A 26,444-nucleotide genomic window follows, 5' to 3' on the forward strand; every position below is an offset into this window, starting at 1 on the left:
AAATAAAGTCATAGTGAAATAAAATGTGATCATTACATTGTTGCCTAAATTTTAATATACACAAGGATATTTCACATTCACATCCTTTGTACACAACATTTTTTTTTGCATCTTAAAATATTTCATTTGGGTTTTTTTTTTTACATTGATTCGTATTAAGTTTGAACACATCTCATCAGGAGCAAGGAAGACGACAGTGGAATAAAGTCAGACGAAGAAGAAAACACACTGATACGACACTGACAACTGAACATTTTCACAGGGAGTATCATCATTCATATCATTATGTTGCATTTTCAAAATAAAACTCATAAAAAAATAAAAAAAAAAACATTCCTGTAGTGTAATTTTGCTCCTCACTAAATGTGTATTTTCGTGCACATAAACAAGCTTCCTGTCCTGAGTTTGCCGGCCGGCTGTGTCTATGTGCTGGTGCACAGATCTCCCTTTGACTACATTACCCAGCTGCCACTGCACCGATATGTACAGGACACTGCTTTTAAAGGGCATATATATATATATATATATAATACTATCTTTTTTTGTTTGATATGTTTCATTAAGTGTGTGTGGTTCTAAAGCTGCTGAGTGTGACCACCTTGTGTGTGTGTGTGTGTGTGTGTGTTAAAGGAGAATGGGGATAGGATGGGGGGGGGGGGGGTGCACGACTGTGCTCATTACAACATGCTCACTGCACAATGTTTCAGCACCTGTACCCAACCAACACAACAGTAATGTCACTATCACACACACACGCACACACAAACACACACACACATATATATGTTTCCAATGTGGCCGCCTTTTTAGGAACTAGAAAAACAGACATTCCAGCTCAATATGGAATCCGGAGTGTCGGATGATTTACTCGGGAATGCGTGCCTTGTGACCCATGAGCCTATAGATGGGCATGACCTAGTTAGGTCAGACTCAGGCGAGCGTCATATCGAGACGGCACATGTGTGAAATACGCACACGTAATACCGCAAATAAGTAGTCCTAATATTATGAGAGGAAAATTTACAAGAAAAAGTTGAAATATTATGAAAATTAAGCAGCAGAAATGGAAAAAAAAAACAGCTGTAATTTTATCAGAATAAAGTCAAAAGCAATTTTACAAGATAAACCCATAATATTATGAGAAATAAATATTCTCATTTTATTACCATAGTGTTGAAATATTAAAGAAAAATGATATTTTTAAAGGCGTTAAGAAGTCATAAAATTATAAAGTTTTAATTCTTGGAAAATTAGTTTGGAGAAAATAAAGTTCTAATATTACCAGAAGAAAATTTACAAGAAAAAGTTGAAATATTATGAAAATTAAGCAGCAGAAATGAAAAAAAAAACAGCTGTAATTTTATCAGAATAAAGTCAAAATATTAAGAGAAAAAAGTAGCAATTTTACAAGATAAACACATAATATTATGAGAAATAAATATTCTCATTTTATTACCATAGTGTTGAAATAATAAAGAAAAATATTTTATATTTAAGAAGTCATAAAATTATAAAGTTGTAATTCTTGGAAAATTAGGTTGGAGAAAATAACGTCTTTTAAAATTTAATATTACTAGAAAAACATTTACAAGAAAAAGTTGAAATATAATGAAAATTAAGCAGCAGAAATGGTTAAAAAAAACAGCTGTAATTTTATGACAATCAATTCAAAATATTAAGAGGAAAAAGTTGCAATTTTGTGAGAATAAACTTGTAATATTATTAGAAAAAAGTAATGTAATTTTAGTACCATAAAGTTAAAATATGAAAGAAAGATTTTTTTTTTTTTAAATAATAATGTTATGAGACAACAAATTATTTGAGAAAAATAAAAAAAAAACATGGAAAAAAGTGAAATGTTGAAATATTAAAGAAAAAAATTATTTTTAAGACGTTAAGAAGCCATAAAATTATAAAGTTGTAATTCTTGGAAAATTACGGTGGAGAAAATATAGTCTCTTAAAATCTAATATTATTAAAATAAGTACCTTTTTGCGTCATTTGCGGGTGTGTGTGTGTGTGTGTGTGGGGGGGTCATGACTATTTATCATGACATGATGACATCATTTGCATTGTGGCGGCGGTGCAAGTTATTTCCTACTGTATGTGTTTATTGTGTAACACTGACATACACACACGCACACACACACACACACACACGTCCACACAGAAAAAAGTTCTTCCTGTTCTCCTTTTTCATTTTCATGAGTTGTATCCAGGCGGTTGCACGTACTCCTCTGATTTATCCCAGTCCGAAACCCATCCGTCACCGCCTCCTCCGGCCCCGCCGCCGCCACCGCCGTTTCTACCGACAACCTGTTGGCTCATGGCGCCGTACTGGCCGCCTCCACGGTAGAGATCCTCCGTCTCGTTGGCCAGCTCGTCCTCGTCGATGATGCCGCATTTCTCCTCGCTGGTGTCCTCGATGTCGGCCCAATCCTGCTTTTCTCCCGATGCAAATAGTCCTAGAAAAAAAGACGTTTTTTTATTATTAACCCAGTCTAACGTTATTGTTTTGAAGTCTTACCGTAAAAAATGACGCCTCCGTAATGAACCAGAGACGCTATAAGGAAGACGTACTGCCACTCCTCACGTGTCTAAAATAAAAGGCGATAGTCAGAATTGTACCGTTTCTACTTAAAGAAGTATTTCCTTACCTTATGTTTAGTCATGGCTCCCACGATGAGAGGACACACCATTCCTGACAATGTCCCCACCCCGTTCGAGATGCCCATCAGTATGCTGGCGTAGCGAGGGGCGATGTCCAAGTGGTTGACGTTAAAACCTGAGCGTGGCCAACAAACGGTCACGTCAAACGTTTCGCAGTTCCGTAGCACTTTCCAATACGGTACACAAAATTACAACCAACCTACCAAACCCTAAATCAAATTAATTAAATCCAAATAATAATAAATAAATAAATAAAATTGAATAAAAATAAAATAATAAATAAATAAAATAAAATAAATTTTATGAAAAAAAAAAATGAATAAACCCAACATTTCACAATTCGGTAGCACTTTCCAATACGGTACACAAAATTACAACCAACCTACTGAACCCTAAATCCAATTAATTAAATCCAATAAATAATAAATAAATAAAAAAAATGTTATAAAAATAAAATAATAAATGAATAAAATAAAATAAATTTAATGAAAATAAAATAAAAAATAAAAAAATAATTAAAAATCCAACATTTCACCATTTGGTAGCACCTTCCAATAAGGTACACAAAATTACAACCAACCTACTGAACCCTAAATCCAATTAATTAAATCCAATAAATAATAAATAAATAAAATAAATTTTATACAAATAAAATAAAAATAAATAAAATAAATCTTATAAAACTAAAATAATAAATAAAATAAAATAAATTTTATAAAAATAAAATGAAAATAAATAAATTCACACGTTTCTCTCGTACCTGAGATAGCGAAGCCGCTGAAGCCCACGGCGAGGACCAGGAAGGAGATGGCAACACCTTTTGTGTGGGAATAACCCACCACCAGCAGGAGGGTGGCCTCCATCCCAAAACCTCAAAACATCCAAGAACGCACACATTAAAACACGAGACCAAAGTGCAGCCCCACATGGGGATTGGTGGCTGTTTTTGTATTGCACATTCGACAAAAAATACAAAAATAAGTGGAAATATTGCTGCCTTAAATTTTTTCTTATCAGAATAAAGTCAAAATATTAAGATAAACCCATAATATTATGATAATTTTTATTACCATAGTGTTGAAATATTAAAAGAAAAAGCCTAACCCCAAAAGAACAAGTCATAAAATTATAAAGTTGCAATTCTTGGAAAATTAGGTTGGAGAAAATAAAGTCCTAATATTACCAGAAGAAAATTTACAGGAAAAAGTTGAAACATTATGAAAATTAAGCAGCAGAAATGGGAAAAAAAATATCAGAATAAAGTCAAAATATTACGAGAAAAAAGTAGCAATTTTACCAGATTAACCCATAATATTATGAGAAATAAATATTGTCACTTTATTACCACAGTGTTGAAATATTAAAGAAAAATATGTTATTTTTAAGAAGTTAAAAAGTCATAAAATTATAAAGTTGTAATTCTTGGAAAATTAGGTTGGAGAAAATAAAGTCTCTTAAAATGTAATATTACTAAAAAAAACATTTACATGAAAAAGTAGAAATATTCTGAAAATTCAGCAGCAGAAATTGTTAAAAAATCAGCTGTAATTTTATGACAATCAATTCAAAATATTAAGAGGAAAAAGTTTCAATTTTGTGAGAATAAACTTGCAATATTATTAGAAAAAAATAATGTCATTTTAGTACCATAAAGTTAAAATATGAAGGAAAGATGTTATTTTTTTTAAATAATAATGTTATGAGATAACAAATTATTTGAGAAAAAAAAACATGGAATAAAGTGAATATCACAGTAATAATAGTGTTTTTCACCTGACAAAGATGATATACATTTTTTTCTGCCTTAAAGTTATTTTAGTGTGATTGATTAAAGTAAAAAAAAAAAATGAAAGTTGGGTCTCCTTCAATCTCCCACTGGACTTGGGTTCATAGTTCTCTGGTTGTGGTTCTTCTCCGCCCATAAATATCCCTCCCACAGTTGTACTACGTCCTCCATCTTTGCAAGTATTTAACTAAAACAGTCCCTTAAAAACATGCACACCCTCACCTCCACAGTTCATGAGCTTCCTGACGTTGGTGGTGGTCATCAGGTTGTGTGTACGGAGGTAGTCGGCCAACTGGCCTCCCAAGGGAACAATAATGGTCATCACGAGATGAGGCAAAGCTGACACCAAGCCCACCTGAAAGCGGGTCAAGAGGAAGTCAGCAAAAACGGAAAAAAACGGTTTCAATTCGGAAACGGCGTCTGCGTGATCGCACCTTGCTGATCTCAAAACCAAAAACTTCTTCAAAGTAGGCGGGCTGGCTGATGAGCAGCAGGTAGAAAGTCCAGCTCCTGCAGAAGTTGGCCACAATGATGGCGTAGACCGGCATGGAGGTGAAGAAGTGTTTCCACGGCGTTTTAAATTTCTGTAAAATTTGTAAAGAATATAAGTATCGCCAATATATAGTAGGTACGCCATTTTATCATATAAACCTGGAGAGGGTTGAGAAACGTCGCAGATTCCCCGATTGCATCTTCAATGTACTTCCTCTCCTCCGGTGAAATGGTGGGATGGGCGGCGGGGCTCTCGTACGACACCAGGATCCAGAACAAGTACCAGAATATCCCAAAGCTGCCTAGGAGAGTTCAACGGGTAAGAAGGTGGGAAAGAAGAAATGAGAAGTTGTTAGAAGATACGTAAATAAAACACACGCGGCTAAGAGGACGCTCACCATAGACGTAGAATACAGAAGGCCACCCAGTGTATTGCACCAATATCCCAGCTAAAGGCATGGCCACCACCGCCCCTGCATACGATCCTGCAGTGGCAACAAGGAAACAGCTTACTTCCTGTTTATATGTTTATATACAGAAATATTGTTTGAATTTTGTAAAAAGACCAAAAATGTTATACGTTGTACATATATTTAAAAGACACACATTTATTTATATTATTTAATATTTTTTAGTTTGTATTCATTTTTTAAATTAATTTAAATTATTTAATTTATTACAATTCTATATTATTATAATTTTGTAAAAATACCAACAATGTTATATGCTGTACATATATTAAAAAAAGACACTCATGTATTTGTAATATTTAATTCATTTTTATTTGTATTCATTTTTTAATTAATTCAAATTATTTTATTTATTACAATTATACATTATTATCATTTTGTAAAAAGACCAAAAATGTTACATGCTGTACATATATTAAGAAAAGGACACACATTTATTTCTATTATTTAATTCATTTTTATTTGTATTCATTTTTTAAATTAATTAAAATAATTTTATTTATTACAATTATATATTATATAATTTTGTAAAAAGACCAAAAATGTTATACGCTGTACATATATTCAAAAAGAAAGACACACATTTATTTCTATTATTTAATTCATTTTTTAGTTTGTATTCAATTTTTAAATTAATTTTAATTATTTTATTTATTACAATTATATATTATTATAATTTTGTTAAAAGGCCAAAAATGTTATATGATGTACATATATTTAAAAACAAAGACACGCATTTATTTATATTATTTAATTCATTTTTATTTGTATTCATTTTTTGAATTTAAATTATTTTATTGAGTACAATTATATATTATTATAATTTTGTAAAAAGGCCAAGAATGTTGCACATATATTTAAAAACAAAGACACACATTTATTTCTATTAATTAATTCATTTTTATTTGTATTAGTTTTCTGAATTAATTTGAATTACTTAATTTATTTATTACAATTATATATTATTATAATTTAGTAAAAAGACCAAAAATGTTATACGCTGTACATATATTTAAAAACCAAGACACACATTTCTATTATTTAATTCATTTTTATTTGTATTAGTTTTTTTAATTAATTTAAATTATTTTATTTATTACAATTAAATATTATTATAATTTTGTAAAAAGACCAAAAATGTTATACGCTGTACACATATTTAAAAAAAAACACACACACATTTTTTCCATTATTTAATTCATTTTTAATTGTATTCATTTTTTGAATTAAATTAAATTAGTTTATTTATTACAATTATATATTATTATAATTTTGTAAAAAGACCAAAAATTTTATACGCTGCACATGTATTTAAAACAAAGACACACATTTATTTCTATTATTTAATTCATTTTTAATTTGTATTCATTTTTTAAATTAATTTAAATTATTTTATTTATTACAATTACATATTATTATAATTTTGTAAAAAGGCCAAAAATGTCATACGCTGTACATATATTTAGAAACAAAGACACACATTTATTTCTATTATTTAATTCATTTTTATTTGTATTCATTTTTTGAATTAATTTAAATTATTTTATTTTATTACAATTATATATATATATTTTAATTTAATTAAATTTATTTATTTATTCTATATATTTTTCTTATAATTTATTTTATTTCAGGCGTCATGGGCCTATAAAAACCAACAAATTTGCATATATTCCCTAGGAATTGCTTATGAAACAGCGGAGGTCTGACAAGGCCATCAAAAAAAAACGTGCGTCAGGAATTCAGGATTCACCAAGTCCGAGAGCTTACCGCAAAAGGCCGTCGTGGCTAATCGACTTCTCTCCAGCGGAGGAGCCCACTTGGCCCAAATCCCGTGGCAGGCTGGGTACGACACGCCCTGCAGGACACACAAGCCAGTCGTTGGAAGGGACTTCCTGTTTCATGTGATGACAGACGCTTACTTTACCTCAACAAGGCCCTGACATATTCTGACCAGTATGACGCAGCTGTAATGGCAGCGAGCGGCAGATGGGATCAGCATGTTGAGGGTGGACGTGGCCACGATGGCAAAGCCAAACACTCTAGAACGCACATAGGACACCACAACGTGCATCACAAGCTACTGGAGACTCAGCAATATTTATACAGTATATTATTTTTATTATATTTAGACAGTATATTGCATTCATTCTGCTCATTGATTTATATTACTTTATATTGTTTTAATGCCAATAATTGGTGGATTGTACGAGTAGTTTTTTTAGGAACATTAGTTTTCATGTTTTTTTGTACAATCAATCATACCTAAAAATGTTTTTTTAATTCAACGTATTAGAAAAATAGATGAATATTTTTTTTTTACTTTTTAAAAACAGCTGTAATTTTATCAGAATAAAGTCAAAATATTAATAGAAAAAAGTAGCAATTTTACAAGATAAACACATAATATTATGAGAAATAAATATTGTCATTTTATTACCATTGAGTTGAAATATTAAAGAAAAATATGTTATTTTTAAGAAGTCATAATATTATAAAGTTGTAATTGAAAATTAGGTTTGAGAAAATAAAGTCCTAATATTACTAGAAGAACATTTACAAGAAAAAGTTGAAATATTATGAAAATTAAGCAGCAGAAATGAAAAAAAAAAAACAACAGTAATTTTATCAAAATAAAGTCAAAATATTAAGAGAAAAAAAGTACCAATTTTACAAGGTAAACCCATAATATTATGAGAAATAAATATCGTCATTTTATTACCAGAAAAAGATGAAATATTATGAAAATTAAGCAGCGGAATTGGAAAAAGAACACCTGTAATTTTATCAAAATAAAGTCAAAATATTAAGAGAAAAAAGTAGCTATTTTACAAGATAAAGCCATAATATTATGAGAAATAAATATTGTCATTTTATTACCAGAAAAAAAGGTTAAATATTATGAAATTAAGCAGCAGAAATGTAAAAAGAACAACTGTATTTTTATCAAAATAAAGTCAAAATATTAAGAGAAAAAAGCAGCAATTTTGCAAAATAAACCCATAATATTATGACAAATAAATATTATCATTTTATTACCAGAAAAAGAAAACATTTAAATATTATCAAAATTAAGCAGCAGAAATGGAAAAAGAACAGCTGTATTTTCATCAAAATAAAGTCAAAATATTAAGAGAGAAAAGTATAAATTTTACAAAATAAACCCATAATATTATAAGAAATAAATATTGTCATTTTATTACTAGAAAAATAAAAAGTTTCCCAAAATATTAGCAGATTATTATCTCTAATATTAGCAGACATGTAAAAAGAACAGCTGTGATTTTATGACAATCAATTCAAAATAGAAAAAGAAAAAAGTTGCAATTTTGTGAGACTAAACTAGTCTTTTTAGTTTTTAAAAATATGAAAAAAAATATAAAAGTGTGTTGCACATATTTGTTCATATTTGCACAGCTACTGTATAAACAAAGCAGTCATCCAGATTCTTACCTGTTGGCTGCAAACTTCTGACATATAAAACCTCCGGGGATCTGTGTGACGATGTATCCCCAGAAGAAGGATCCGTGGATCATTCCCACCGTCTCCGGGTCCCAAGTGAACTGTGCAGCCTAAAGGAGAAAAGACGAGGACAAGTTCTCATACATTTCATGTTGATTCATATACACACAAATAAACGCTTCTTTTTGCAGGTACTTACCACCAGTACTTCCTTGTTGCCTTTGTAGACGGTGTGGTCGTTGACCATGCTCACGATGGCCACGCCCAGATTGCAGCGGATCCCGAAGGAGATGCAGAAGCCCAGGCCGGACAGGATGGCGATGATGTAACGCCTGGGTAAACCGAAGCAGGTACAATCCACCACGGGTAGTTCCTTCTCCTGAACCAGCTCGGGGCGGCCCTCCGCGGACAGCTCGATGGTTTCTCCATTGGGCTGCTGCTTGTCAATCAACCTGACGGCACATTGTTTATTTTTGGATTATTTTTGGACCTTCAAAAGTTTATTTTTAGCGTCCAACCATCCATTTCCTAAGAATCACATGACTAAAAGGTGTCACTGGGGTGTTACACTGAAGGTATGGGTTTGAAGGTGACTGCATGTTTTTGTGCATGTGTGCATCCACTAGTGGGTTGATCCACTTAGTCAGTGAGCTGGACGATAATGTATAGAAACAGACGCCGCATCATAACCACGTGTTTATGTATCATAGATCTGGCTTTTTGTGGACAAAATAAAGCGTTTACATTTGGGATGAATCGTGTCGCTCGTTATTCTCACACACTCACACACACACACACAAGCTAGAGTCCGATATTGCTTCATTATTGATGTGTTTTTGGATGAGATAAATAATTCAGTACATTTTTTTTTTACACCGTTATGTGTCACTATGCATCCATGTTTCTGCAGCCCGCTCCATCCCTTACTGCAGGACTCAGCATCGTCACTTTAGTACACCCTGGACTGGTGGCCAGCCAGCCAGCCAATCACAGGACACATATAGACAAACAACCATTCACACTCACATTCGTACCTATGGACGATTTGGAGTCGCTAATTAACCTAGCATGTTTTTGGAATGTGGGAGGAAAACCGGAGTACCCGGAGAAAACCCACGCATGCACTGGGGAGAACATGCAAACTCCACACAGAGATGGCTGAGCGTGGAATTGAACTCGGGTCTCCAGCAAAAGAGTTGTGTAATGTCATAAATAATGAATTATAGCAATGTATAAGTGACTATAGGGGTGCTACTTCATGTCTAGAGAGCTCTAATAATGTTGAAAAAAGGTTCATTCATTCATTCATTTTCTACCGCTTATCCTCATGAGGATCGCGAGGGGTGCTGGAGCCTATCCCAGCTGTCTTCTTCAGGCGAGAGGCGGGGTACACCCTGGACTGGTGGCCAGCCAATCACAGGGCACATATAGACAAACAACCATTCACACTCACATTCATACCTATGGACAATTTGGAGTCGCTAATTAACGTAGCATGCATGTTGTTGTAATAATTTTACTTTATTTTAGTTTTATTGTGTGCGAGATTCATTGTTGTATGCCCCCCCAGTGCACATTCATTCATTCATTCATTTTCTACCGCTTATCCTCACGAGGGTCATGGGTATGCTGGAGCCTATCCCAGCTGTCTTCAGGCGAGAGGTGGGGTACACCCTGGACTGGTGGCCAGCCAATCACAGGGCACATATAGACAAACAACCATTCACACTCACATTCATACCTATGGACAATTTGGAGTCGCTAATTAACCTAGCATGTTTTTGGAAACCGGAGTACCCGGAGAAAACCTACGCATGCACCGAGGAGAACATGCAAACTCCACACAGAAATGGCCGAGAGTGGAATTGAACTCGGGTCTCCTAGCTGTGAGGCCTGCACGCTAACATTTATGACCTTCCAAATAGACTTTTTAACATTAGAGCCCTCTAGACATGAAATAGCATCCCTATAGTCACCTTTACACTCCTATGACCAAATATAGTAACATTACCGACACCTACTGGTCAGTGTAGAAAACTACATATCATCACATGTCTTTGAATGCATCTTATGTTTGTATTTTATCTAATTTAGCCAACACTTAAAGCACGTTTAGCAACATGCAAGGGGAGAACATGCAAACTACACACAGAGATGCCCGAGGGTGGAATTGAACTCTGGTCTCCTAGCTGTGAGGCCTACGCGCTAACCACTCATCCACCTTAAAATCAATGAACATAAAATGATACTTGGTAAAAGCGACGTTTTAGAATTGGTCGCAGATTATCTGCATCCTCCCTCCCTCTCTCTCTCTCTCTTTCTCTCTCTCTTAATCTGTCACAACATTCAGATTAGGATTATAAAAATGATTTACTTCCGGAAATGAATATGGAGGGGCAAAGCGGTGGTGGGCGTGGCTTCCCGATGACGACACATTATTATTCTGGCCTTAACTTGACAATTTGTTAGCGTGTTAGCGCGTCATGTTGCTTTAAATGAATGGATATCTCCAGTCAGATGATATTAAAATGCATATGACTTTCTAAATATAGCTGCTGTATATACTTAAAATAATAAAATACAAATAATAAAATACAAAAAAATAATAATACAAATGTTCAGTAAATAAATAAATTTAGCAAGAAAAATATAAATGTCCGTTATTTTTAAAACTATTAAAATATATATATATATAAAAAATATAATAACATATAATATAAAATCTAATAATATAATACTATATATAAATATAATAATAATATATAGTATAAATATTTTAAACAATTTACAAAATAATAATAATAATATGTTTCTTTAAAATGCAACAAAAAATTTATAATTTTTTTTAAAAAAATTTAAAAAAGCATTATTGCATTATTTCCAGGCTTAAACATTAAACAATATAGTGGGCGCATTGAGTGGCCTGTACCTTTAAGAGTCTATCTATCAGAGATCTTTAAGTATGAAGATATGTAGTATAACATAGAGACCTCCACCAAGGCTTAAACAGCAATTTGGAAAAGCAACAAATACTACATATTAACATGCGTGTTTGCAATATATCTAAAATATTAAAAATATTTCAAATTTAAAGACTTTTTACTTTCTTGAAATATTTACTACTTTATGAATTCAGAAAAAATAAAAATGATAAATGTAAATAATAATAATAAATGATGTTGCCAGCAGATGTAAACAAACAGGACGTTGCCTATTGTAGATTGTTATTCGCATGCGATGCATCACACTTCCACCTTCTCCCGCTCGATCCCAGGCAGCGGAATCATCCTCATTAGACACGGAGACAGATTGCAGCCTGACACTGACACATATGCTACCAGCTAACGAGGCTAGCCCACAGCCAACACGACTCTTAATGACAGCTGCTTCACACCGTAGCATGATCATGCTGTAGTGCGCTCCCGAAAAAAACACTCAAGCGCTACTGTTTATGAAGACATGAAAATCCCCAATGCTTTAGCAGCAGGACACCAGGAACGGATCATTCAAAAATTAAAGATACGGTCCTGCTCATGTTAAACAGCACCGGCTTCTTGCTGTAAGCGGGGAACAATTAATGAGCATGGCAGAACGGAAGACACCCCCCTCACTTCTGACTTTAGGCGCTTTGGAATATCATAATTATAAGAGAAAAAGCCTGGAGGGAATCACACCTTCAACTCTGCTCTTCACACTCGCACGCTCGCCTTTAAATGTGGATGCAACTTCTGAGAGGTATCCTATGATGTAAAAGTTGTTTTTTTTTTTAACCCTTAGATGCACGAGTGACTGGACCCTACACTCTTCCATAAGTGGGTCAAAAATCACCCATACTAGAATCAATGCCTTTTTATGAAAATTTTGCCATTTTGGTTAGGAATAATCACTTGTATGATATTTAGTATTATATTTAGGACCATACAAGAATGATTTCATGTTAGAAACATCTTCATTTTTCACTTTTTTACATCTTTGAAAAAGAAAAAGACCCCATACAACAATAGAAAATGTGAGGATCCATTGTGTGTTGCATAAACGTAAGTTAAAAATGTGAATGGCATGATATCAAAAATATGATTTTTGAGGAATACCTGGAATATGAAATGATAAAAAATTTTCATTACGAAGATATTTCAAGAAAACAACCTGACCGGGTCATTTTTGACCCACTTATGGAAGGTTTTGGTAGTAACACAAAAACAAAAATTTCTTAAAATGTATAAAAGGTAAGTTAAAAACGTGAATTGTATGATATCAAAAACATGTTTTTGAGGAATACCTGAAATATGAAATGATATTTTTTTTCATTACAAAGATATTCCAAGAAAACAACCTGACCGGGTCATTTTTGACCCACTTATGGAAGGTTGGGGTAGTAACACAAAAACTAAAATTTCTTAAAATGTATAAAAGATAAGTTAAAAATGTGAATGGTCTGATATCAAAAACATGTTTTTGAGGAATAGCTGGAATATGAAATTATAAAAAAAATTTTCATTACAAAGATATTTCAAGAAAACAACCTGACCGGGTCATTTTTGACCCACTTATGGAAGGCTGGGAAAGTAACACAAAAACTAAAATTTCTTAAAATGTATAAAAGGTAAGTTAAAAATGTGAATGGCATGATATCAAAAATATGTTTGTGAGGAATACCTGGAATATGAAATGATAATTTTTTTTCATTATGAAGATATTTCAAGAAAGCAATCCGACCGGGTCATTTTTGACCCACTTATGGAAGGTTGGGGTAGAAACAAAAAAACTAAAATTTCTTAAAATGTATAAAAGATAAGTTAAAAATGTGAATGGCATGATATCAAAAACTTGTTTTTTGAGGAATAACTGGAATATGAAATGATAAAAAATTCTTCATTTTGAAGATATTTCAAGAAAACAACCTGACCGGGTCATTTTTGACCCACTTATGGAAGGTTGGGAAAGTAACACAAAAACTAAAATTTCTTAAAATGTATAAAAGGTAAGTTAAAAATGTGAATGGCATGATATCAAAAATATGTTTTTGAGGAATACCTGGAATATGAAATGATAATTTTTTTTCATTATGAAGATATTTCAAGAAAGCAATCCGACCGGGTCATTTTTGACCCACTTATGGAAAATTGGGGTAGTAACAAAAAAACTAAAATTTCTTAAAATGAATATAAGATAAGTTAAAAATGTGAATGGCATGATATCAAAAACATGTTTTTTTTTGACATTTTTGACCCACTTACGCATCTAAGCATTAAATGCAGTCATATGTACCTGAGAAGTATCAATACCAATTCCAGGTTTTACTTTACGATGTGTAGCGAAGCCTGTTGCGTTTGGGGTCTGGTGGTTATAAATAGGGACACATATAAAAAGTCACTTTTACATAACATGGGGTCCTTTAACCCCAACGAAAACGTTATTTTACTACAATATCTCCCACGAATCACATGTTGCATGCTGACCTCCGACCTTTGTTCTCCTGTATATGAAATGATGAATTGCCGGAGTGTTCTCTGTAATCCTCTCATAAGAGGATGATGCAGGCAGAGAGACAGCCATGGAGGCCCACAGCAAATATATTATATAAGAGCAGACGCCTTGCTCATTAGTGTCCATGTGTTCAATTACGCCTGTCTTAAGTCAACGTGGACTCAAACATGCTTTCATTTTAAATTCAAGGGGGGGCGTCCCTGCGACATTACGACTGTCTTTATTTTTTGAAATTTCTCCGAGCCGCCGTGTCGCTCACGGTGCTTCTTCCGTGAGCCAGTCGCTCTCCCTGAAGTGAACAGATTGGGTCTCGGCGGGACGGTGTCACCCAGGGAGGCGCCCTCCCATCCTCCTCATTCTGTCACACCATTGTCCAACCCCCACCCACCATCCACCATCCACATCCACACTCTCTCTTTCTATCCCATTATTGCACATATATGACACGGAAACACACAAACACACTAAATAATCTCGTAGAAAACATCTGTGGAGCTTCTTAATGAGTAATATTAGCTAAATATTACAAAAAAAGTACTAGCAACAACACTTTGTAATGAAATTGTGCTGCAGGTGTACCTAATATTATGGCATGGCTGTGTGTTTGATTGCGTGTCTCCGTGTTTTTAATCCCCACATACACGACCGACATCACGGATGGCAACCGCTCGACCTCCAACAACAGCTTAAGGACTACAAATATGACACACAGCTCTCATGCAGTACTTACTACTAGGAAACGTAGTATTGCTTCAGTGACACTTTCGGACATTTTTTTTTTTTTTTCATTTTTAAGACATTTTTAGAATTTTTGTCTCCGCTTCTTAAATTAATCTTAAATGCCAACAGTACACAAAAAATCTACAAAAATATTCCCAATTTAAAAAAAAAAAATTTAATATTTATCTTAAACAAAAAAATTCTTTATGTTACAATGCCAATTTGGACTACAATTGTCCCTTGTTTATACAATTTAATTGGTTCCAGACCCGATCACAATCAATTAATTTTCAGGATATAGAATTAAATATTAATAAATGCAAGGTTCAGGACAGTCAGAACATAGAAAACCTGAAAACCTGTTTATGACTTTCTGAATAGAATTATTAACATTATTAGATTATAGTCACATTGCAACTATTTTGCTGCAGGGGACTAGAGACAAGCTAGTAAGCTAACCAGTTAGAGTCGCATTTTGGAATGTCGGAGGAAGCAGTGCACAGGGAAAACATGCCAAGAGGCAAACCAGGCATTTGCCTGGGGCCCTGACTTTTAGGGGGACCTCTGTAAAACCGGGTGCCCCAAGTGCTAATGCATGTACTGCACACAAACGACAACAACAGGCATTATTCATTCATTCATTTTCATTTTCTTATCCTCACGAGGGTCGCCGGGGTGCTGGAGCCTATCCCAGCTGTCTTCGGGCGAGAGGCAGGGTACACCCTGGACTGGTGGCCAGCCAATCACAGGGCACATATAGACAAACAACCATTCACACTCACATTCATACCTATGGACAATTCGGAGTCGCCAATTAACCTAGCATGTTTTTGGAATGTGGGAGGAAACCGGAGTACCCGGAGAAAACCCACGCATGCACGGGGAGAACATGCAAACTCCACACAGAGATGGCCGAGGGTGGAAATGAACTCGGGTCTCCTAGCTGTGAGGCCTGCACGTTAACGTTTATGACCTTACAAATAGACTTTTTAACATTAGAGCCCTCTAGACATGGACAATTTGGAGTCGCCAAAGCCAGAGTACCTGGAGAAAACCCACGCATGCACGGGGAGATCGTGCAAACTCCACACAGAGATGGCCGAGAGTGGAATTGAACTCTGGTCTCCAGCAAAAGAGTTGTGTAGATAATGAATTATAGGAGTGTATAAGTGACTATAGGGGTGCTACTTCATGTCGAGAGAGCTCTAATAATGTTAAAAAACACATTTAGAAGGTTCATTCATTCATTCATTTTCTAGCGCTTATCCTCACAAGGGTCGCAGGGGTGCTGGAGCCTATCCCAGCTGTCTTGAGGCAAGAGGGGGGGTACACCCTGGACTGGTGGCCAGCCAATCACAGGGCACATATAGACAAACAACCATTCACACTCACATTCATACCTATGGACAATTTGGAGTCGCTAATTAACCTAGCATGTTTTTGGAATGTGGGAGGAAACCGGAGTACCCGGAGAAAACCCACGCATGCACAGGGAGCTGTGAGGTCTGCGTGTTAACCACTCAACCGCCGTGCAGCCCAACAACGAGCATTTACGATGCAATTATAATATAATATAAACGACATACTAGCAGACCCCCTTGAGGGGCTACCGCAGGGCCCCATCTGCGTCAATCAAATCAATGCAATGTTTGTTTGTTTATCCCAGAAATTATTTTTTTTTGGTGTGCAAGGGGGTGGGGGGCCCCATTAATTTCTTGCTTTGAGCCCCCAAGAACCTTTGCCCCGCCACTCAGTATTACATGAGTATAAAACATGGATATAAAACATTATTGAAGGCGGAATAGATGCGTCCCATTACGTGAATTAATTACTGCCTCTTTTAGCTGTTTTTATATCTTTATAATGCACAGTGTTCATGTCTCACTTTATGGATGATGGGCACATTTTATTTTATTTTTAAAAGAGCAGTTTTCCTTTAATATTTCACGTTTCCTTGCTGAATTATTCAACATATGAAACTGGTGTATTGTGACGTCATTGAGATTGAAACATTATCAAACTGTCAAAGCTTTAAAGAAGCTGCAAACATGATCAAACAGTAATTAGCAGAGCTCGCCATAATTTGAATATTTTATCAAAGCCACTGTGCATCATAAATGAAAATGTAGCACTCTAGCGGATGTAAAATGGATTAAAAATGGATTACCTGCTAGATTCTGCATTGCCTTGTGCGTCGCGGCGACTAACCTCTCCTTGTGGAGCCGGTTTTGTTTTAATAAATGTCTTTTTTTTTTACGGGGATGCAAGAAAACATGCACAGGGCGCGCTCGGACACGACGTTGATGATTGAAATGATTCCGATGATGATGTCTGTTTGAAGTGGAAGAGTGAAAAGCGTGCATTTGACCTTACAGAGATGCTGTTTGTGCTTACCTAGTGGAGTTTTAATATAGAAACAGGAGATGCATTCTGATGGAGAAACTCTTTAAATAATAAATGAACTTCTGGCTGCTTTCATCAGGGAGGGATCACGCTTTTTGTCTGTGAGCTGGTGAGATTGCTCCAACTTGCACCGAGGCGCGCAAGGGGGGGGGGGGGGGGGGGGGGGGCTCTTGCCTTGCATGCATGCATTCATACAAACATTTTTCCTTTTGCATGGAGCTTCTTTATAACAAGAGTCTGTTAATCTGCATGCACGTGATAGGATGAAAGTTGACTTTGTCTCAATGGATGCGGGAATGGATGGATGAGGAGGGAGCGGCCGGAGGAAGTGACATGGGCTAGGGATGGATGGATGGATGGATGGATGGATGGAGTGGGAGGAGAGAGTTTAGGGATTTGCGTGGCTCGACAGCTGGACTGAAAAACAGGCTATTTCAGGACGGGATTTATACGTTTGCTTGCTACCTCAAATCCTAAGAGAACGCAAGCTTAAAGCAAAGGTTATCGCACGAGCCTTTATCACTCACTTTAATCTACAAATATTACACCATTTATATGGAAAAAATCAGAAATATGACTATTGGGGGGTACATTTATTACTTTTAATAATATACCGGTAACTTTAAGATCTTTTTTGTAAGCAAATTATGACCATACTACACTCTTTTGAATGTAAATATAAATGTATTATATTTTATTTGCTCAATTATTGCAGCAATTATTGCATATATAATTAATATGAGACCTGCAATAGTGGTTATGTGCTATTTTAATGAAGAAATTAAAAGGAAACTATTTTTAAATAGAAATAATTAAGCGTAAATCGAGAAAACTGTTACTTTTAATAGAATTATGCGTAGAAATATGCAGTTTTTGCATATATTTTTGCATAAAATCAATGTTTAGTATTTTTTTTGTATTAAATTGTGACTACGGCGTATTTTTCTTGACTTTAGCTCCTTAAATGTAAATCCAGAAACAAACTTTTATTATTTATGAATTCGGCTCGAGCTGCACGCGCCCAAACCCAAAGGAATCGAAAAGTCACGTGACAGAGCGTGCTAACTGGAAGTCAGCTAAAGTGATGAACATTGTGACAAAAATAAAAAGATAAGATGGAAAATTACCTGTTAATTCTGCCCAAAGTTTTGGCCGCGACCGCCTTGAACCTGTCAGGTCGGACCTCCATCTTTCTTGCTGCTGCTGAGCCCGCCCGTGTGCTCCTCTTCCGTGTGGGCGCGCGCAGTGCACGCGCTCCTGCTCGCTCCCGTGCGCCCCCTGAGAGGTAAAGAAGAGGCACGTTCATGCTATTGTGTTGATTACATTGTTATTGTTTTGTTTTTAAAGCTGAATTACGTATTCAAACGCAGTTCCTCATGGAGATGTTAGGGATTCCAACCTGGATGTCCTCTGTAAATTACTTTCATATATTATATATGCAGATTTATACACATTTAATAAAATCATCACCTATAGTACAACACATACATTACAATTGAACGCATCACTCGCTATCAACATGTGAGGTAAAATCTAACAATAATACAACACATTCTTTGTGATAATAAAGGACCCAAAAAGCAGTTATTAACTTTCCTGAAATTGAAAGTTACTTTAAAAGAATATCATATAATACATTTTTTGTACGAGTGTCTTAATAATATCGTCAAAACACACCACAGATGAAGAATTGCAGCACAATTCAAACCCTGTCTGAGTAGCACTGCTCAGATGAGCCGGTTTTGTGTGGTGTGGGATGTGTGGGAGTGCAAGCAAGAGTGTGAAAGTGAAAAAGGTGTGGAGCCCAAAAACAGGAAGTGGATCTTAATCTTTGGAGCTTCCAAACCATGGATGCAGAAACAACTGCATTTGGGTGGTTTTATGTAAATTAGCCAGGGGGTTAGTCGCCCAAATATGGACAGTAAATATATATACAGAATTAAAAAGTGACTTTTCCATCATATGTCAACTTTAACACTCTGATTGGTCCTCACAAACAGGCATGCAAATGAGGAGGAAATCTTTGTTTTGTTCTCCGAAGGCGACATTCTTAGTCTGGCTATGTGATGTTTTACTGAATAAACTAGCTTTTAGCTTGCCATTAAAGCAGCTTCTGCAACTATTTGTGTCTAACGCGGTCCTCCCTGATACATCCCATCTCCGAGGACGCGCATTTGTAACGCTTTCAACCACCACGCCAAACACGTCCCCTCACACCCCCGTGTCCTGCTGTTCCTCTTCATCGTCTTCCTGTTGCGGCAGGAGGCGATAGTGTTCGCCGCCTACCGGCAGGAAGGTGATCCTAGATCGTGCGGTGTCTTCCTCGGGGGTAACTGAGTTGAAATCCAGCTGTTCGACAGAGTTGCATTTGGTGTACAAGTCTCGGTGCACCTCCTGGCCGGAACCTCCTTCATCGGTGTGGGCGTCGGGCAGCCAGCGGTGCTGCAGGGTGGAGTGGATGTAGCCGATGGGAACGGGCAGGCTGGCAAAGACCATAAGCAGCACGATCATAGCCAGGGACCAACCCGGGTACTCTAATGTCATCTCGGAGGCCTGGCCAGATGAAGATACAAGCAATAATATTACCTCAAAAGTACTGAAAGTACTGTAAGTACTGTACTCTATGGTGGTAATATTCAGTAGAAATACATGACATACTACCAATGAGAATGACACTTACTACTGTGTAGAACAGGGGTCTCAAACACGCGGCCCGCGGGCCAAATGTGGCCCGCACGACACAAGTTTGAGGCCCCCGCCTTGATATGAAAGTTTAATGTTAGTGTGGCCAGCGCAAGTTTGATATGGATGCTGTATGATATCATGTACCCAGAAAAAAAATATTACGTTTGATTAATGTTCATGTTAAAGGTTAAATAACTGTTAATAGTTATCCTCCCTATCCATGTGGAAGTGGTAAGTTTTGGGCTATTTAAGTTTAAAGGAAATAACTTGAAGGCTACCGTTTAGGTCGCTTTTTTTTTGGGAAAACCTGATGCGGCCCTAGCTCCAGTGGCCCCCCAAGTAAATTGAGTTTGAGACCCCTGGTGTAGAAGAAGAAGACAGACATATGACAATTAACAGGAAAATAAGAAAAATACCCCCCGCCCCAAAAAAATTACACTCACTTTACACTCATTGAAAAATGAGACCACAAGACGTTAAAAAATGCAATAATAACTTAATTAAATAATTTTAATTATTTAATATTGTTATTATTACATTACCATTATTATTATTATTATATTACAATTATATATATATATATATATATATTATATATATATATATAGTATTATGCTTTCTTTGTAGCACTTTGAGGTTTCTGTAATGTAAAGTGCAATATAAATAAAATGTACTATTATTATTATTTAATTATGTATTTATGTATGTATTTTCATTATTTCAAATATTATTTCAAGTATATATAATATACTATATTATACTATATTCTTTATATTACTATGTATTTATGTATGTATTTTCATTATTTGAAATAATATTTGAAATAAAGTATATATAATATACTATATTATACTATATTATTTATATTACTATGTATTTATGTATGTATTTTCATTATTTCAAATATTATTTTAAGTAAAGTATATATAATATACTATATTTTTTATATTACTATGTGTTTATGTATGTATTTTTATTATTTCTAATATTATTTCAAGTATATATAATACGTATACTATATTATTTATATTACTATTATTATGACTACACTAACATTTTCAGCTTCATGTGATGTAAAAAAAAAAAAAACTCAGTATGAGTGAAACTGCCATCTTACCATGGTTTGATTCCAGGCTGTGTATGTGGGTCCTTTAAAGACCATCCTCAACAAACTGGCAGTCAAAAGTCCGATCATAGCCAACAAGCACACATATTTCCAAAGATATTTGTACACCACCGGAGGGCGCCATTTCAGCATGTCTTCGATATCGTCCAAGAAGCTGCAGAGTAGGAGAACCAGCCCACAGAAGACATTGTGCGGGATGCTAGAACAGGACATGAAGATTTTTACGGCCTTACCGATCTGTGCCATAGACCCAGGACACACTGATGGTTTCAAAGATGACAACGATGATCAACGGCAACGTGGCGGAGTAGTCGTCAAACATGGCTACAAAGTAGTTCCCCGAGCGCTGAGTGAAGAGAAGTCCGATCAGGAAGCCCAAAGCACAGCTGGACACTGATAAACAAACATGGCAGAAAAATGACATCTGGACCTAGAAATGATGAATGTGAAGATGTGCTCGGTGTTTTACCGGTGAGTAACGTGCGATGGCGTGCTAGCAGCTTGAAATTATCCATGAGAGGTGTGAGGATTCCCTGCATGGTCCCAAACATGGTGCTGAGGCCCAGGTTGAGCAGCATTAGGAAAAACAGAGCGGACCAGAAGGGGCTGGCTGGGAAGAGAGCCATCGCCTCAGTGAACGCTATGAAAGCCAGTCCTGTCCCTTCCACTCCCTGAACACCCCAACACAAACAACACACGCAAAAGATGACGACATTACACACGTCGACTGACTCACAACAGTTGGAAATTTCAATTTATAAAAACAAAGCTTAGTATTGGAGTTGGTAAAACTCATCGAAAACTGAAATGATTCCATTCATGACAACATTTAAGAATTCAAACTAAATTTAAGACTTACACTAAGACTAAGTCATTTAAACTAAAAAACTATGCTAAAAAACACATTAAATACAAGTAAACAAAAGCAAAAAGACTAAGACCAATTCAACTAAAACAACAATGAAAACTAAAACTAGACTAATTTAAAGTAAACTAAACTAGCCATTCATTTATGTAAATGCTAAGTATTGGAGTTATTAAAACTCATCGAAAACTGAAATGATTCCATTCATGACAACATTTAAGAATTCAAACAAAATTTAAGACTTACACTAAGACTAAGTCATTTAAACTCAACTAAACTATGCTAAAACAACACATTAAATACAAGTAAACAAAAGCAAAAAGACTAAGACCACTTCAACTAAAACCACAATGAAAACTAAAACTAGACTAATTTAAAGTAAACTAAACTAAAAATAAATATCAAAACTAAAAATTAAAGGACTGAAAAAGTAAACTCGAACTAAAACATAAAACTAAACTAAAACTAAACTAAAGTAAATTCAGGTAAAACAACACCTACACAAACTAAATAAAAATACAAATAAAGTTGCCATAAAATACAAACTAATTTCAACTAATTTAACAGTACGATTAAAATAAAACCAAGATTAAACCTAAGACACAACTAACTTCTTAACTCAACTAAAAATAAACTACAAAAGCAAACTAAAACTGAAATGATTCCATTCATGACAACATTTAAGAATTCAAACAAAATTTAAGACTTACACTAAGACTAAGTCATTTAAACTCAACTAAACTATGCTAAAACAACACATTAAATACAAGTAAACAAAAGCAAAAATACTAAGACCACTTCAACTAAAATAACAATGAAAACTAAAACTAGACTAATTTAAAGTAAACTAAACTAAAAATAAATATCAAAACTAAAAATTAAGGGACTGAAAAAGTAAACTCGAACTAAAACATAAAACACTAAAACTAAAATAAAATAAAACTAAAGTAAATTCAGGTAAAACAACACCTACACAAACTAAATAAAAATACAAATAAAGTTGCCATAAAATACAAACTAATTTCAACTAATTTAATAGTAAGATTAAAATAAAAAACAAAATTAAACCTAAGACACAACTAACTTCTTAACTCAACTAAAAACAAACTACACAAGCAAACTAAAACTAACAAAATTAAAGATAATGAGACAAAACTAATCTGGACTAAATTTGACTTCAACCAAACTTAAAAATAAGACTAAACTCAAGTATAAATGTTATTTTGTTTGTTATTTTGTTATGTTATATATAAACAAACTTCGCTTAGTATTTCATAATCAATGAAGAACTTGTCGAGTGGTTAGCGCACAGACCTCACAGCTAGGAGACCAGGGTTCAATTCCACCCTCGGCCATCTCTGTGTGGAGTTTGCATGTTCTCCCCGTGAAAAGCGGTAGAAAATGAATGAATGAATGATCATTATAGAACTTGAATGCAAGTTTGGCTACTAAGAGAATATTTTCCATATGGTACATCTTCAAAGTACATCAGAAAATATTAATATTTGTTCCTTTCCAGTGGCTATCTGCTTCATGGGAGGCCTCCAGGTAAATATGTCTACTGTTCCTAAATACATGATAAATGGATGATCTGTTTATTTAAGTTTCCCGCTCACTCGTCTGACACAGCTTGCTTCCATCTCTGCAGGAAACTTTCTCCATCCTGAACATCCCATAGTTTTCACTGTATTGTCCTGCAGAGGATATTTCTGGGAACTATTAACCCTTCAATTCCATGCTCTTGGAAAAGTGAAAGAACTCCATTTGGCTCCATTCATTCATTTTCTACCGTTTTTTCCTCACAAGGGTCGCGGGGGTGCTGGAGCCTATCCCAGCTGTCTTCGGGCGAGAGGCGGGGTACACCCGGGACTGGTGGCCAGCCAATCACAGGGCACATATAGACAAACAACCATTCACACTCACATTCATACCTATGGACAATTTGGAGTCGTTAATTAACCTAGCATGTTTTTGGAATGTGGGAGGAAACCGGAGTACCCGGAGAAAACCCACGCATGCACGGGGAGAACATGCAAACTCCACACAGAGATGGCCGAGGGTGGAATCGAACCCTGGTCCTCCTAGCTGTGAGGTCCCGCCGTGCCGCCCCCTTTTGGCTCCAGTGACGCCATATTTGCCACCACCCAAGTTAATGATGTGTGTTTCTTTGCAGTATGACGCAAAAAACTACATTTCCCACCTTGTTCATCTCATCCTCCAAACTGCAGTCGGTGATGTTATGACCCAGCGTGGTGCCGTAGTGGCTGTACCATTCTCTGTAGTCTTGGACAGACACAGAGCTTGGATCTGTTATGTTGAACCAAGGCCACCAGTGCTGGTCCTGGTCCTGGGCTGACATGACGCTTAGAAGGTCGAGATTTCTGAAAATAAATCAGTCAAACCATAAAAGTGTTATAGTTTGAAGTCAAATCCCAGTAATGGACTCTGATACACACGTCGCCACGCAGTCCTTTGCGATGTTCTTGGCGCGGAAACCCAAGATGACAAACACCACCAACGAAGCCAGCACGGACGTCATGAAGTTGATGCCCGAGACCATGAGAGCGTCCCTGTGGCAGTTGTTTTGGACGGGATTGTAGGAGGAATACGCAATGACGGAGCCGTAGCCAAGTCCCAGGGCGAAAAACACTTGAGTGGCAGCCTGCCGCCACACTTGCATGTTCCCCCAGATCTCCAACTGGGACACATAAGCAAAAGTTCTGGTGTAGACTCTGGTCTCGAATGACAGATTAAACATAATAATAATAACACGCTATGGGACGGGTGCTTACTTTGGGATAGAACATGTATGTGATTCCTTCTGTGGCACCATCCAACATCAAGCCTCTGATGAGGAAAATGAAGAGCACCACGTAGGGGAACACCGAGGAGAAGTACATCACCTGGAACAGAAAGGAAAATTTGGACTAAACTAACTACTTTAAATCCAATAAACATCCTTAAAAACATTATTATTATAATTATTTGCAGCAAAAAACTCATTCATTCATTCATTTTCTACTGCTTATCCTCACAAGGGTCATGGAGGGTGCTGGAGCCTATCCCAGTTGTCATCAGGCGAGAGGCGGGGTCCACCCTGGACTAGTGGTCAGCCAATCACAGGGCACATATAGACAAACAACCATTCACACTCACATTCATACCTATGGACAATTTAGACTCGCCAATTAACCTAGCATGCATGTTGTTGGAATAATTTTACTTTATTTTAGTTTTATTGTGTGCAAGATTCATTGCTGTACGCCCCCCCGCCCCCAAGTGCACATTCATTCATTTTCTACCACTTTTGTGCTGGAGTCTATCCCAGCTGTCTTCAGGGCGAGAGGCGGGGTACACCCTGGACTGGTGGCCAGCCAATCACAGGGCACATATAGACAAACAACCATTCACACTCACATTCATACTTATGGACAATTTAGAGTCGGCAATTAACCTAGCATGTTTTTGGAATCTGGGAGGAAACCGCAGTACCCGGAGAAAACCCACGCATGCACGGGGAGAACGTGCAAACGCAACATAGAGATGGCCGAGCGTGGAATTGAACTTGTCTCTCCAGCAAAAGAGTTGTGTAATGTCATAAATAATGAATTATAGGAGTGTATAAGTGACTATAGGGATGCTACTTCATGTCTAGAGAGCTCTAATAATGTTAAAAAAACACATTTAGAATGTTCATTCATTCATTAATTTTCTAGCGCTTATCCTCACGAGGGTCTCGGGGGTGCTGGAGCCTATCCCAGCTGTCTTCAGGGCGAGAGGCGGGGTACACCCTGGACTGGTGGCCAGCCAATCACAGGGCACATATAGACAAACAACCATTCACACTCACATTCATACCTATGGACAATTTAGAGTCGGCAATTAACGTAGCATGTTTTTGGAATGTGGGAGGAAACCGGAGTACCCGGAGAAAACCCACACATGCACGGGGAGAACATGCAAACTCCACACAGAGATGGCCGAGCATGGAATTGAACTCTCCCCAGCAAAAAAGTTGTGTAATGTTATAAATAATAAATTATAGGAGTGTGTAAGTGACTATAGGGGTGCTACTTCATGTCTAGAGAGCTCTAATAATGTTAAAAAAAACACATTTAGAAAGTTCATTCATTCATTTTCTAGCGCTTATCCTCACGAGGGTCGCGGGGCGTGCTGGAGCCTATCCCAGCTGTCTTCGGCAGGGTGGCCAGCCAATCACAGGGCACATATAGACAAACAACCATTCACACTCACATTCATACCTATAGACAAATTGGA

At 36.0% G+C, this 26,444-nt stretch overlaps 2 protein-coding genes across 3 annotated transcripts in view; both read right to left on the minus strand.

The window, feature by feature from the left end:
• Positions 1-18,993, minus strand: slc17a7a (solute carrier family 17 member 7a). The gene is made up of 14 exons (XM_058048148.1): positions 18,847-18,993; positions 18,618-18,768; positions 9,080-9,332; positions 8,872-8,990; positions 7,346-7,460; positions 7,189-7,276; positions 5,347-5,433; positions 5,108-5,250; positions 4,891-5,040; positions 4,679-4,811; positions 3,431-3,541; positions 2,658-2,785; positions 2,528-2,597; positions 1-2,465 (listed from the first exon to the last, which is right to left on the minus strand). Exons 2-14 carry the CDS (start codon positions 18,677-18,679, stop codon positions 2,203-2,205), a joined length of 1,722 nt encoding a protein of 573 aa, XP_057904131.1. The 5' UTR covers positions 18,680-18,768; positions 18,847-18,993; the 3' UTR covers positions 1-2,202.
• Positions 18,962-26,444, minus strand: part of slc6a16a (solute carrier family 6 member 16a) — a 26,089-nt gene continuing 18,606 nt past the window's right edge. For both annotated transcript variants that reach the window (XM_058048147.1, XM_058048146.1), the window contains 7 exons: positions 24,959-25,069; positions 24,623-24,864; positions 24,367-24,547; positions 21,771-21,972; positions 21,535-21,694; positions 21,293-21,455; positions 18,962-20,043 (listed from right to left, as the gene is read on the minus strand). In XM_058048147.1, coding sequence (XP_057904130.1) covers positions 19,702-20,043; positions 21,293-21,455; positions 21,535-21,694; positions 21,771-21,972; positions 24,367-24,547; positions 24,623-24,864; positions 24,959-25,069 — 1,401 coding nt within the window. In that variant the 3' untranslated portion in view covers positions 18,962-19,701. The remainder of the gene's footprint in view (positions 20,044-21,292; positions 21,456-21,534; positions 21,695-21,770; positions 21,973-24,366; positions 24,548-24,622; positions 24,865-24,958; positions 25,070-26,444) is intronic.

This window comes from Doryrhamphus excisus, chromosome 15 (genome assembly GCF_030265055.1).
Source record: "Doryrhamphus excisus isolate RoL2022-K1 chromosome 15, RoL_Dexc_1.0, whole genome shotgun sequence".
Classification (NCBI taxonomy): Eukaryota; Metazoa; Chordata; class Actinopteri; order Syngnathiformes; family Syngnathidae; genus Doryrhamphus; species Doryrhamphus excisus.